Source organism: Hyaena hyaena, unplaced genomic scaffold, assembly GCF_003009895.1.
Source record: "Hyaena hyaena isolate Hyena2069 unplaced genomic scaffold, ASM300989v1 scaffold_438, whole genome shotgun sequence".
In the NCBI taxonomy this organism is placed as follows: Eukaryota; Metazoa; Chordata; class Mammalia; order Carnivora; family Hyaenidae; genus Hyaena; species Hyaena hyaena.
Genome location: NW_024081071.1, coordinates 874133 through 889671, shown reverse-complemented (window position 1 = coordinate 889671; position 15539 = coordinate 874133). Strand labels below are relative to the sequence as shown.

At 41.7% G+C, this 15539-nt stretch overlaps 1 protein-coding gene across 1 annotated transcript in view; it reads left to right on the top strand.

The window, feature by feature from the left end:
• Positions 1–15539, top strand: part of RFX8 (regulatory factor X8) — a 59051-nt gene that overhangs the window by 27437 nt on the left and 16075 nt on the right. The window contains exons 5-8 of the mRNA XM_039253107.1: positions 8518–8581; positions 11829–11939; positions 12525–12602; positions 14945–15058. Of these exons, the coding sequence (XP_039109038.1) occupies positions 8518–8581; positions 11829–11939; positions 12525–12602; positions 14945–15058 (367 nt within the window). The remainder of the gene's footprint in view (positions 1–8517; positions 8582–11828; positions 11940–12524; positions 12603–14944; positions 15059–15539) is intronic.

The following is a 15539-nucleotide window of genomic DNA, read 5'->3' as shown; positions in this document are numbered from 1 at the left end:
ATGGCAGCCTGTTGTTCTTCCTCTGGAGACCTTAAATTGCCTCATTACCTTCACCGAGCAGGACTTCTTAGACCTAGGAGGCATACAACGATAGGAGCATGCAGGCCCCACACACCTGGAAGTCTTCAACCCCCATGAGTGGTGGGCGGCTGCGTCTGGTCAGCCACCTTCTTACATTCACCTTCAAAAACGTGATCCCCCCAGTGTTAAACACAGAGGGGAAGCCCCCAGCAAACCACAGACGAGTGTATTTGTAGTTCCTGAAAGTTGAATGGTCCCGTAAAGCAGGCACTTCTCTCTGTGAGGTCTAGTTTACAAAAACTGTCTTACGAATATATGCCAAAGAGAAAAAGAAGAATGTGAACTTTCAGTTTTGTTGTTGTTGTTGTTGTTGTGGGGGGTTTTCTTTTTTTTTTTTTTAAGAGCATACCTTGTTAAGAGCCTCTTAGAGTGGAATGTACTCCAAACCCAGCAACAAGCCTCTGAGTCATTGAACTGTGTGTATGCTGTTCCGTGGCATCCTGTCTGTCTTTAGTTCCCCCCAGACCTTGTTTTAAGGAAAGAAATGGAAATGCCAATAAGAGCATCAGCATAGAGAGACTTGACAAGGAACCAGGGATGGCATCAAAGGGGTGGCTTTGGGGGACTCTGCTTCCTTTTCTCCACCACCACCAAGCACCGCAAAGAAGCATCAATAATCTAATTAAAATAAATTTAGTCTCAGGCGCCTGCGTGGCTCAGTCGACTAGGTGTCTGACTTCAGTTCAGGTCATGATCTCATGGTTCATGGGTTCGAGCCCCGCATCAGGCTCTCTGCTGTCAGCACAAAGCCTGCTTTTGAAATGCTATCCCCCTCTTTCTGCCTCTCCCCTGCTTGTGGGCGCTGTCTCACAAAATTAATAAACATTAAAAAGATTTTTAAAACAAAATAAATAAAATAAATTTAGTCTCAAAATAAGCCCCTATCTCCTCCTTATGTCCTCCATATTGCACCTCTAAAGGCCCATCAGTATAGAAACTCTGATGCCCGAGTCTCTGACACCAACCCCCACGCAAGCAGAAGCAGCAGGAGATATGATCCAGAGCCAGGGACTACGCACTGATGGTCCCCTTAACTGGACACCTAAGTAGGTAGCTAAGGAGCAGATCGGGAGTCTAGCGTGTGAACAACATTCGTTTGCAGAGGGGTGGGGTGGGGCTTGTGCTGAATTTTGCTAAAAAACTGCTGAGGCAGCATCTACCCTGAGCCAAGCAGAGACAGAGGTTTGATTTTCAAAGCAAATGAAAAGTTTGAGGCTTGCTTTTTTTTTTTTTTGGAAAAAGAAAAATGACTATAAATATGCAGTGTGTACCATATGAAAAGGACCCCTTCACAAAATCCAGAACGTTTTCCCTCCTGCTCCTCTCTCCAGGGTAACATAATTTTACAGGGAATAGGCCTCCCCAGATTCCAACTTGTTTAGCTGGCATCCAGACGGAGACTTGGAGCTGGGTATAATTGCTGACCTAGAAACTCACTGTAGAATTGAGGCCAGAGTATAAAATGCTTTATTACTGTCTGGGGAGAAGGGGGAAATGGGGAGAGAGAGAGAGAGAGAGTGAGGGAGAGAGACAGAGAGAGAGGGAGAACATGCATGCATGTATTATTGTCACATCTAAAGAAACAACCCAGCTTAATTTACTGTTATTCTCTACCTCTCAGGCAAAATCCCTGTTAATATGTCCCAAGGAAAACTTTTTGTCATTTTGCAAATAGATGAATCCCATTCTACCTAATGTAGATTCTGAAAGCAATTGTACAGAGTCTCATGTTTCTGTCAGGAAATATGGAAACTAACCCTTGCCCTCATTCCTCCCCCAAAAAACCTCTCTCTCTCTCTCTCTTTCTCTCTCTCTCACTCAGCTTTTCCAACTTAGGATATTAAAGGCCTTTAAAAAGCTTCTAAAAATGTGCCTTCAACATTCCATGCCTTTGTTCTTCAGTCCTTTGTTCTTCTGCCAGCTCATGAGCCCAGGGGGCTGCCTCGGTGGGCCCCACGCCTGCGGAATCCAGAGCTGTGGGTCCACAGCTGGCTAGTCGTGCCGACAAAGCAGAAAGGCAAAGGTTCGTCTTTCAGACCGCACCACCCTGGAGGAGAATGAGTTCACAGGGAGCTGTCAGCCTGGCAACTGTGGGCACCACAGACCTAATGATGTCAGAGAGAACGCCAGCGGCTTCTTGAGAGTCTTTCTCCAGCCCCAAGAAGGGCTTCTTTTCCTTCTGTTTGCGCAGCCCTGGCACCCGGTGGGAGTTGAGGGTTTCCAGGCTCTGATGAGCCCCAGAGGGCCTAGCTCTTAGGTACTAATAAGGTGTCCAAGTTGCAACCCGCTTTTTGGCCCTGTCCACCCTATGGTTTTCAAGGCTGGTTAGAACTTGTTAAGGTTAAAAAAATAATGCATTACCTGGTTGCTGCCTAGAAGTTCAAGAAACATCGGTGAGGAGAGCTATATCCTAGACTGCACCCTTGGTTGGAAAGGATTTTTAAAGCAGGTAACTTTCCTAAGCTCGCAAACACTGGATGATCTAATTGTTCCAGCCAGAGATGCCCACTACAAGGCCACATGTCTGCTGTCTGCCCGTGGGGCTTGACTTCTGCTTGCTGAGTTCTACCCCAGGAGGGTGAATGTAAATTAATTAGACTTTCAACACTTCCAAAGGTGTTCCCTGCGGTCACCATTTTGCAATTAAGTTGTTCATAAAGTCTAATGGGTCAGGATTAAGCAGGATAAAAAGCAACAGCCCCCAATGCAAAACATGACTAATCTGCACCACTCAGCAAACCAGTTTTACAAATAAGGTAGCTCTTTCTGTTTTAAGTTTCCGAAACCTGGTATCTTACCTTGTCCTTCTTGTGGACGTTATTTTTCATCCTACCTGTACCTCTTGTGAGACAGAATAGTAGAAGAGGTCATAGAGATGAGACTCTGAAGTCAGAGCCGGGTTTCTAGCTCTTTGAATTGTTTCTCTTTTCCGATATATGAAATGGGGATAACAATGAGTTATTATCTACGTACCTCTTGGATTGTTGGAAGAATTTAGGTAACACCAAGTAAAGCACTTAGCTCCGTGGCTTGCAGTGATTAGTATCATTCGTATAAGCAAACTTCTATCGAAGAAAGCTTTTTCGCAATCCTAACGACACACATCTTTATGTGAACACATATGCTAACTATTTTAATTTTAGCTACAAACACATTCATTAAGTTCCTCTTCTCCTAATGAAACCAAACTAATTAATATTCATATGCTTTGAGTAAAACTTGAAATTAGATCCTTTAATGATCGGAAGATGAAGCACCTTTGCTCTACAATCTGACACCAAACAAGTATGGCCCACAAATTAGTTTTTATTACATTTTTATCCTCTTACCTTTGTAATTGCTTCAAGTTGTTTCACTGCTGTTGGAGTGATTTGAGAGGACAAATTACGAGGCCAAAATGATGTAAATGAAAGTCTGGATTAATGACAAATGATGTCAAAACCTGAGAATGTGAATGCAAGTTGTACTTAGACTAAAAGAAAAGTCAAATGCCAAAAAGCATATTAAGCTAACACTGCATTTGAAAGATTTTATGGGAAGAAAGAAAGATGAGTTGTGTGCCATGTAATCACGTCTCTATCCTCTTCACTCTGGATCCTTCTTTAGCCAAATCGATCATAAAAATGAATTAAAGTAAAATGTGGTTCTCATGCTGTGTCTACACTACATTGAGTGACGTGGATAATTTTTAAGGCCCCAGAAGAGACCTTCCTCCACTCTCCCTGCATGAGGACCAGAAGAAATCTTCTAACCATCATGTATACCCTGGAGGGCTTGAAGTCTACGTGATCACAAAGGATATAGGCTCTGGGAGCTGGAAAGGTCTTGGGGGGGGTCTTCAAAGCCCATCTCCTCCCTTTATAGGGCTGGAAAATTGAGGCTTTCGAAGTTCAAACAACAAGCTTAAGGCCACATCACAAGTCAGTGGCAGAGCCTGACAAGGATGCCTATTCTATTGTACTGTGCCAATTCTCAGCCTTCCTTCTTCCTGAGTCTCTCTCCCTCCGTTTCCAGCAGACCCTTTGCAGTGCCTCCTGAACCCATTCCCTATCCCAAGTAGCTAAATCCTGACATACTGGGTCTGGTCCAGCTTATATTCTGTGGAGCAGGAACTCACTACACAAGTGACCTTCCTGGGCAAACTAGATTCAGCACCATGAAAGCATCTCAGGCCTCAGGGAATGATGGAAGAAGACGCCTGAGACTGGAAGCCCTCCCTTCATGGCAAGGCTGGCTTTGGATTATCAGTGTGATTTTATTAGAACCATATTTTAGCAATGGCTGTGCTTTTGACCACAACCTAATAAATGTCCCACAGGACTGAGTCAGAATCACACATGGGAAGTGATGCAGTGACGGTGACCCCTCGAATACAAGACCATCCTGGCTGGCACTCTGAAAGCGAAAGTGTCACCTCCAATGCTGTTCTGGCCTCCCTATCATCACTGCACCTCTTGAGCAGTAGACCACACCTGTCTACCACAGTCTCCCGTTCTAGCCCAGCCCAGCCTTGCATAAAGATGAAAGCATGGGGCCAAGACCTGCAAAGTCCTTTCGACCTCATTGGCCAGATCCTCTGGGTGCCGATGCCCTTGACTTGTGTCTCTGCAAATCTCCCTCTTAGCATAAGGCTGGTCTCCAACAGCGATCCTCTTCTCACCTGCTTTGTAGCCTGGCTCCGATACTGCCTCCTTCTTTCCCACTAGCTGGTGCACATTTTCATACATCTTTGCTTTGGGGGGGTGGTCTTTGAGACTAGGTAATTTTTTAAAGAAATAAATAGGATTTCACTAAACCTAGACCCATGTTGTGAGCCATTGACCTAAACTAAGGCATGCCAAGGTTGGAAGAGGCTGCCTTGCCATTCTTCTGAATAAGTGGGCTGTCACTGTCTGGCCAGATGCAGATAGGCACTTTTTTTTTTTAACATCTCTCTTCAAAGTTGACAAATTTTGTTTTTCCTGTCACTGTTGTTTCAAAGCATAAAATCCCCCAATTTAAATGTTACAAAAATAAAATAGCCCTCCAGTGAGCATAGTGGTGTTGTGTCTCCTAATCTGATACTTAATGACCTCTATAGGGCAGGGAATTCCCCTTCAGTCTTCCTTTTCGTAGTGAGAAGGGTAACACCACCCTCCTTTCGATGGCCGTTGAATTAAACTCATATTCTGCATTGAACACATGGCAGGAACTTGGGGGTTGCATTTCTAAATCCTAAATAATTGAGAGTTTCACTCTCAATTGATTGGCTTCCAAAGCTACCAGAATAAGGGTTGGGACAGAGGGAGTGAGCAATAAGGTGGAAGCTTTCCCTTCTTGTTTCTTTTAGTCAGAAACCAAACCTTCTAGCTTCCAGATTCCTGTTTCTAAGTATCTAAAAGAATGTCCCATGAAGATTGCTATCATTGTCCAAAGAGTTTAGTAAGTGCTGTCCAAGTACAGTGTTGTGATGAGTACCAACCAGATGGGCTAGCTAATCACAAAGGAAACTCTCCCGAGCTTATCAAGCTGCTAATTTACAGGTATGTAACTGTTAAACTAACAAGAAGATAGTATGGGCCCCCTGACATATGTCCCCCTAACACCTGATATTTCAACTGTCTTAACTCCCACTCAATGTCTTTGCAATTATTTATATAACATTTTTTTTCTTCTACAGAGTCTATCACCTCTATAAGAACAGACTTTGTCTGCCATGATCACAGCTATATTGCACAGGGCCTAGTGCAGTGCTTGACATATAGGAGGCATGCAGTTAATATTTGATGAAGGAATGAGAGAAGGATGGATGGAGGGAGGGATGGATGAAGGGATGGCTAGAGTTAAATACATTCATACCATGGTCTTGCATTCATTTTCCAAAGAAAATGTATTAGGAGTGGCATATGAACACACTGTAGACTTCTAGAGAAATTACCTCCAATTTAGAGGAGGAAAGCCTCACAAATGATTTTTAAGACATTTCTTAAAGGCTAATGACTATATATTTTTATTTAAATTCCTCATCTATTAGCCTTTTACTCAGTGAACTGTCATTTCTGACATTTTCTTCTGTTTTCTTTCATTTGACATTTTATCCAATGTTTTATGTATTGTTTGTTGGTCTTGTTGATGTAATGTCCCAGAATTTGTGTGGCAGTGGGCTCTTTACAAATTTTACCTGGAGAAACTCCATCATGGTCCATGTCTACCCCAGAGATCACTGAGATATGACAAGTGAAATTACAACACATCTTAAATTCTACACCTGTGGGTCTCCTTGCATCAACCATCAATCCATCTTCTTATCTGGAGGGGATATATTTATCTCCCCTCTAGGTTGAACAGATCCCACATTCTGAAACCCTCTTGCCATTAGGTACTCCAAGGTACAATTCCCATTGTGATAACAACTCTTAATGGAAGGTTAACAGGGTGGCTTTCTAGTGGTTTTATATCCAGACCCTGAATCTATTTTCCCTGTTTTGAAATAGACTATTATATGGAAACATTGATTACATGGGTATCAAGTATTGTGCCCAGGTTTCCATGACTTGGATTGGAGACTGGATGGACACAAACCTCCATCAGAGAGCTTCTGGGGGTTTGTAGAGGCTGAGAGGGACCACAGTGTCTCCCTATGTGAGATGAAAGCTGTCTACCTCCATCTCCCCTGTTCCCCCTGACTCTCACCTCCTTCCAGCTGTCGCATTAAAGACCATTGCCTTAACGACAGATGTTGGCAAGGATGCAGAGAAAGAGGAGCCCTTTTTACACTGCTGGTGGGAATGCAAACTTGTGCAGCCACTCTGGAAAACAATATGGAGGTTCCTCACAAAATTAAAAATAGAACTACCCTATGACTGAACAATTGCACTACTAGGTATTTATCCAAAGGATACAAGTGTGCTGTTTCAAAGGTTCACATGCACTCTAATGTTTAGAGCAGTGCTATCAGCAATGGCCAAAGTATGGAAAGAGCCCAAATGTTCATTGATAGATGAATGGCTAAAGAAGATGGAGTATTACTGGGCAATCAAAAAGAATGAAATCTTGCCATTTGCATCAATGTGGATGGAATAGAGGGTATTATGCTAAGTGAAATTAGACAGAGAAAGACAAATATCATATGACTTCACTCATGTGTGGAATTTAAGTTACAAAACAGATGAACATAAGGGAAGGGAAGCAAAAAGAATATAAAAATAGGGAGGGGGACAAAACATAAAAGACTCTTAAATACAGAGAACAAACTGAGGGCTTCTGGAGGGGTGGTGGGCGGGGGTTTGGGCTAAATGGGCACGGGGCATTAAAGAAGACATTTGTTAGGATGAGCATTGGCTGTTATATGTAGGAAATGAATCACTAGATTCTACCCCTGAAATCATTATTGCACTAAATGCTAACTAACTTGGATGTAAATTTTTTTTAAACGACCATTGCCTTGCTCCCAGAAGCAGAGCACTAGTCCACTGCCTTCCTCTTCTCTTCGTATGTTTATAGAGTTGAAACACTCAGGTATGAGGACATGTACTGACTTGGAGTGGACAGAGAAGCCACAGCTCTGAGGATGGTGAGGGCACAGGGAAAAAAATGCCATCTCCTCTGGCATCCACAGAAAACACATTCCTTGTGCAAAGGGGGTTGTCTCTGGACTCCCAGTTTCTCAAATACTCAGAATTAAAGAGAAAATGTACCAGACCGCATGGATAAGACTGAATCTGTTCTCCATGACACATGACTGTCTCCATTATATAAGGTATAAATCCAAGAGGCATGGTGAAATGGAACATACATCTGATTTCTCTCAGTCTCCTCAGTCTTTGAAGGTGCTCTGCTACATCCATCCACTCAGAGGATATTCTCATCTCTGAAATAATAATTGTAAAAGCCCCAGATCAGGGGTGCCTAGATGGCTCAGTCGGTTAAGCATCTGACTTCAGCTCAGGTCATAACCTCCTGCGTTGTGGGTTCAAGTCCTGTGTTGGGCTCTGTGCTTGGAGCCTGGGAGCCTGCTTCAGATTTTGTGTGTGTGTCTCCCTCTCTGTCCTTCCCCCGCTCTCTCTCTCTCTCTCTCAAAAATAAACATTAAAGAACAATTTAAGTTCCAAATCAGAAAGTATAAGACCTCATTTCCATGAAGATTTTTCTTTTCTCTCAGGAGCAAGGTCTACCCATGATGACATCATAACTTTACTTCTAAGGAGAATAAACCTCTCAAAAGAAATACATGATTACTCCCATTACAGAAATTGATTTTTTTAACTCCAAGCAGGTGCTACTCACCAATCATGTATAGGAACTTGGAAGAGAGTTTTGAAATAAAAGCTATACTCCATATAAGTAAACTTGTTGCAGAAAAAACAAACAAACAAACAAAAACACAACCACTTCATGCTTGTGCTCAGACACAGGTGGCTTACTAAAACTATTTTTCTGTTATCTGTTCTGTCACAGTGGAGATATCGTTGCCTTTGAAAACTCAACTAATTATAACAGCATTATCCAGCAAGAAGGAACAGTGAGTGTGGAATAAAATAAATTTACTATAAGAGACTCTGCAATATTCAGTAATTGCCTGATTGGATGCAAGTGTTTTCCCATGTTTAATGTTCTTATTATGTGTGGCCCTTAACCACTCACCTGTCTGACCAGGGTTGGTGATTATCCACCATGTACCACACCCTATGCTGGGACAGATATCCTCAAGGAGCATATTGTTTTGCTGCACATTGTGTTTCTTTTGCTATAATTAAGAAGGATTCCTAGATGGTTAGCAATAAATTTGTGTGAAAATGTCTCCATATTACAGTTATAGCTTTTTGAATTAGGACACCAGAACTATTAATAGCTAATCTATAACATCACAAGTTGAATTCTGCTTAAGTTGGCCAAGATGACATGATAGTACTTTGATAATGTCTTGGTGAGGTGTCATTGAGTGGATAACTTTTTGAAAACCTGTTTTGTGACCAGCACTCTTGAGGACTGAGTGAGGTGTGAAAGAGAAGTAAAAACAAACAAAAACTCCCTATACATGAATAGAATACCGTGTCATGGTTGGGAAACTGAGATAGACACGAAATAACTGGTGTACTGTGGAAAGGGCAAGGTAGGCTGTAGCTGGTTTGGGAACTCCAAAGTGGGACTGGGGGGAAAGGCTGTAGTGGGCCAGAGTGATTAGGGAAGGCTTCATGGAAGAAGTGGCCTGTGTTCATTTCCTATTACCACTGAAACAGATCTAGTGCCAATTTACTGGCTTACTAACAAACTTATTTTCTTACAGTTCAAGAGGTCACAGTCTGACCAGTTCAAAGTGCTGGCTACAGTCTTTCTGCGGCATGAAGAGGAGGATCTATATCTTGTCTTTTCTGGCTTTTGAGGCTGCCCATGTTTCTTGGCTCATGGCTCCTTCCTCAGTCTTCAAAACCAGCAAAGGCAGGCTAAGTCCTTCTCATGCTGCCATCTCTCTGGTTCTTTGCTCCTGGGAAGGGGTCCCTGCAATTAAGAACCCTTGTGATTACAGTGGGGCTGCCTGGATGCTCCAGATAATCTCCCCATCGTAAGCTCCTTAACCTTAATCACATCTGCAAAGTCCCTGTCACCCTCTAAGGTTCCAAAGATGAGGATGTGGACACCTTTGGGCAGCCATTAGTCTGCCTGCCACACTGTCCTTACGCAGATCCTGGAGGGGTCACTCAGGTCTTCTTCTAGAAGGCATTCATCTTGAGAGTATAGCTTGCATTCATGCTGGGAAGTATGTGGACAGTGAGGGGCTGGAGGTGAAGATTTGGGAAAACAGTAGACTCTGGGTGGGGTCAGATGGCAAAGAGCTTGTCAAAGCCAGGCTGAGGAATTTAGATTTGAGACTGTAGGCCACCACTGAGGCAACTTTTGAAGGAGAATGAAAGGATCCATTTGCTTTGGGAGTGATAACTGAGGGAGCAGTGTCTTCGAGGATTCAGGAAGGACCAAAGGCAACCAGGAGAACTGATAGGGGAGGCAGATAATACCTAGAGGGTCGGGTGTTGATAGGAAGGGTCCCTCATTGTACCTCCAGGGTGTGACGTATAGTATGTGCTCACTAAAGATTACAGTGACATTTTTCTTGGAACTACTGAAAATTCCAAACTGTATTTGATATACCTGGAAAATATAAATAGAATTTCTCACGTTTTTCTTTGTCATTTTGCTGAATTATTTCTCCAGAATGGGAGTCCCTCTGATTCTTTCCTGAATGCCTTCTCCTAAAGAAATTCCAAATTCAGTGGTTTTGTAATAAACTTTCGCTTTAGATTTCTGATTATGTAATTTGTAAAGAAAAAATTTCAATTCAAGATTTTAAATCAATTTTTTTTTCCTGAAAGATAAATTCTTTTCATAGGAAGAGCTGGAAGCAGTTAACTTCAGGAACACATATCTTTGCTTTTTATTATTATTTTTTGGTAATTGGTTATATTTACATGTTCCTTGTAATGATTTCTTACATTATTACAATAGTACATATACAGACTTTGAACAGGTAGGACTGTGATGAATTTGCCATTTTGAAATGCAGAGATTTCTGCAGTGAGACAGAGAATAGTCTGACTGGAACTATGGTTCTCCAGTTGAGCATGCATAAGGCTCACTAAGGAGGTGGATTAAAATTATAGACTTCTGGCCTCATCTGATCTCCTAGAGCCCTAGGGATATGAACCCCAACTGCTCCCAGGGATTCTGATATGGATGGTTTCAGGGCCACACCTGAGAAGCACTAGCTTTGATAATAGAAACATAAGCCTCAGGAGCATTGATGAATACAGGAGGTCAGGGTGTGCTGTGGAGAAAATGGATGTAGTTAGGGTAGGATGTGGTAGGTAAGAGAAGCCAGCCCAGAGTTAGACTGGATGGCTCCTTAGTGCTTCTCTAATAGAAGATTGATGCCCAGGACTGTGAACTCCATGAAATAGCCCCATTTTTATTAAATTAATTAATTATCAATTAATTAATTAATATTAATTATCTAACACCCACATGCTAGAGGAGCTCTCCCTCCGATGACTCCAAATGAAACCAGGGTTCCAAAGTGGTAGGAATGAAGGTTGAATAGCACCCCGTGCAAACCCAGTGAGAACCAAACAGTACCCAAAGGAAATGACATTTTTTGAGCCTTCTGCATGACTACTTTATGTATTGATTTAGACACCCAGGTCTCTATTTTTATTCCAAAAATATCAATGAGAGGAATTTCAACTTGGCATCTTCACCATGTTAAGTGCATACGATGCATTTTTCCAAGGAGAGGAACAATTGCTTTCATCAGAATCTCAAAGAGGTTCAGGACCACAAAGAGTTAAGTAGTACAAATTTTATAGAATACAGGCATCATGACCTAGACAGGATCCAGTTTTATTTCAGGGAGGGACAGTTATATAGACAAGGATTGTATAAATGTATTTGTGGTATTAAATTATTCATAGATAATATTTTTAACACGTTACTATATAGCACTTGTAATACATGACTGCAAGAGTGATACATCTGGGTAATATATTCAGTCCTAACTGCTTCCTGATGAGCATAGTTTGTAGAATTATAGAGGAAGGATAATATCACTTGGAATGAAATAAGGGGAAAAGCTGCCCGGATCAATGATATGTCCAGAGATGTGTATAAAAGGTTGCACAGAACATTAGCCTGTAGTAGCAATGTGATCATGACATGGTTTATATACAAGAAAATTCATTTTATTTTGAAGAAATAATTTATGTATAAATGGCTTCTAGTGTGAAAATCATTCACCGATAAAGACAGACCCAGTTGGATCCCCTTTGTCTGAATTCAGGAGATGTCCATTCTGGGAGCAAGAATTGGCAAAGAAGTACTCCTACAAAATGGTAGGCTTGCACACATGGGGGAAACTAAGTTTTCACACATTTGATGCCTAGGGGAGTAAATGTCTTCTTATTTTGCTTGTGATCATCTGAACCAGATGGAATAATGTTTGCCTTCTCCCAGACCTATGAGCACCAACGTTCCCTCCCTGGGCTGAGTGGCAGTCAGGAAGTTCAGGTCTTCCCCTCATGTCTTATAGAAAGGCTCCACCCAGGACCACTTTGTCATTAGAGTGAGGGCTTCCCTATGACAGAGCAGAGAATAGATATGCAGATTCTCTAGAAACTGGGACTAGGGAACATGGAGGGGCAAACTGGGATTTAGGGAGAAAGGTGTCAGAGATCGGTGACCTCTTTAGTGGATGATACAGATCCTAGAGTTACTACGTCAAAATTGAAGCTATGTCAATGTTAGGCCAGTAACGTGTATGCATTGCTACACATAAACAACACTGAAAGAGCTGAGCTACTGTCATGTCAGAAGTGCAACATGAGCAGCAGCCTCTAAGGACTTAGAAAGGTTCTTTGAGGATCAGTTCATTCTGGAAGTGCCCCTAAAACTGAAATGATTTTCCATATCCTTCCTAGATGGCCTTTCTTGCTGGTGAATACTACAACTATTGCCAAGACATTTTACAAAACGTGAGGAACCGAGAACTTGAGAGGGTAGGGTTTTATCTATAAAACACAAATATTTATGACTCATCATTAATCATTGTACTTGAAAAGACCCCTCAAGGGATGTCAAGTGGTAATTCGTTGCACTGAAGTGCTTAGAAGGCAGCTATTTATACTTATTGAGGTGATATCTGAGGTGATATTTTTATTCAATGTAATCATTTGGAAATTTTTCAAGGTGCTAAATAACCTTATTCTTTGAATATAATTCAGCTATTTTTTTATGATCTAATTCCTGCTGATTTTGAATAAAGTATTGGTAACATTATTCACCCTAGAATTTTCAGTAACGCTAAAGAGCCATTTTATTGATAACATGCTAACTGAAAAGGAAGCAAGACTTTGAAGCAGGGTCATCTGTGTTGTAATGATTGGATGATTTTATTCTAGAATTGGCTGTGAAAAACATGAGCAAATCTTTTAGCCATTCTTAATTTTATCTTTTGCAGTAGAAAATCCAGGAGAACAAGTAGACATTTCAATGAAAGCTTTTTTGATATCTAGTGCTCTAATTACTTCAACTTTGGGTGATAGTGTTCATTCAGCATGAGTTCATTTAGTACTTATTGGGTGTAAAGCACTACAGTGAAGGAGATGCCAAGGTGTCTTTAGGATGGCTGCTGTCCTACTAATGCAATTTTATAAATATCCATCCACATTGGGTATCTAATATACTCCTTTCCTTCATTTGCTCATCAAGCATTAACTTAATTCTTACCCTGTGACTAGAACCATTTCTGGAACTAGGAAGGTATTCTCCATAAGGCTTATAGTCTGGTACTAAAAGGAGCAATATAAGCCAATAAATATGATACAATATGGGAAGTTCTAAAATGGCAGCTTGATTGGACTGTTCTGGGTGCCAGGAGAAATAGTAACAAGATGGCTGAGAATCTCCCAAGGGGAAGTCATGTTGCTGTTGATGGCAGTGGAAAAACAGAGGTTCAACAAACTTAAAGTGCAGTAGGAAAGGGGTTCCAGGTAGAACCAATGGTGTAGGCAAAAGCAGCAAGATGTTCACAGGCATGACATGGCAAGAAATGTCATTGTGACTAGATGTTAATATCCCTTAAGGAGAGAACCAGAGGGAAGGTGTGAAACTAGTCTGGTGCTAGAAAGGGCCTATGCCCTGTGAAGAATTCTGACTGATTGAGAAGGTGGAGGGTGAGGAGCAGTGATCCAAGATCACCATATTGGACCGGAGGGCAGTGAGAATGTTTTATCATTGTCAAGGTGAGAAGAGGAGGTCTGGAGCAGTGACAGTGACATCAGAAGGAAAGATAGACAAATTGGAGAAACACTCCTGAAGCAGATACACAAGATTGGATGACTTTGGAAAGGCTGGTGAGAGTTAACAGAGATGAGCCCTTGGTTGCTGTCTCATCTCTCCAAAAAGCCATGCTCCAAAGTTACCAACCTGACAGTAAAAGGATTAATAACCATGCTCATCCCACTATTGTATTTTTGTTCAGTATCTTTGAGTCTCTTTGGAGATGTCTTCTCTAGAATTAATGCTCTGGTAACAAGATTTCAAATCACACGCTCACCATCAGGTACTTCGAGAGTTGGCTCTAACTTCCTTGGCAGCCTGCATACAGGGGTAGCTCCTTGCCTACAGTCATTGGCAGGTCCTTCTGTCAGGGTTTCAGTGCTTCAAACTATTTGAGCTTACAAAAATCCCCAAAAGACAAGAGTCTTTATCTTTATTAGCTGGCATCTCATATTGGCCGTCTGGTTCAATAATAGAGTGTGAAGACTCAACATGGGCAAACATAAAGAAAAGTAAGGAGGCTGCCATTTTGTTCCACAACAGAAGGCATCTACAGAAGTCTTTAAAGAAGGCTCCTATGTAGGATGATACTGGTCCTCTTTTATCACATAGTCCTTGGGTGAATTCTAACTTGGCAAGAAGGAAGCCTCTTTGATAACAGACTGTTACACGTCCTTCTGAGCCGACAAATAATTGAGAGAGTCAGTCAATATACATTCATTCTAAACTGTGGTCTGTGCCCTGTGGCCAGATCTTCATCCTGTTACAATCAACAGGAGCCCCCTTGTGGTCAGAAACAGGCTTCCTTCCAGAAAACTTCATGAAATTTATATTCCATATCATCCCATCCAACTGGCAGTTGCTCTCTGATAGACTACCGGTGATATTAGATAGTATTCACTGCTAAAACACAGCCTGGAGGAGCTGATTGGCAGAGCTTTACATTAACTGGGCTAAAATTCATCCCATTATCACTCGGAGCTGATTAAGTATGTAATGGGGGATTAGTCTCATCAGGCACAAAAGGAGTTTTCAGAGGTATGTTCTATTCCCTCATCAGGTGGAGGACTTGCTCACTTCTTTCTGGAAATCTCTTCAGCAAGACACAGCCATGCTTATGTCATTGCCTGATGTGTGCCAGCTCTTTAAATGCTACGATGCGCAGTTGTACAAGGTAAGAAGACATTTTGCTTGCCTTTCCTTTCTAGAAATTGATACCAAAAGCTAGGTTAGAACCACAGCCCTCCTGCTCTGCAGTCTCTGGTCCTCAGGCCTCTGAGGATTAAATAATGGTGTTGATGGACCACAGGCCTTTTGATCGTTCCCTAAAACTTGGCTTTTTTTTTTTTTTAATTCAGTGGAAGTTACTTCATGTAAAGAAAAAGCCAATACACATGGTGTCCTATGGTTCCAGTGATTACTGAACCCTGCATTGAGTTCAAAGTTCTTTGGTAATTTCAACAAAAGAAGTCTTTTTAAAACGAGTAATTGGAATAATTGCTTTGGAATATACCTAAGTGCCAGGGTGTTCTGGTTGTTGTTGTTGGGTTTTTTTTTTTTTAATTGTCTATCTCTAAAATGGTTATTATTATTTGGGGCTCAGTTATATATAATTTCTGTGGTTCTCCTTAAGCTGGTCATGAACGTTTACCTTT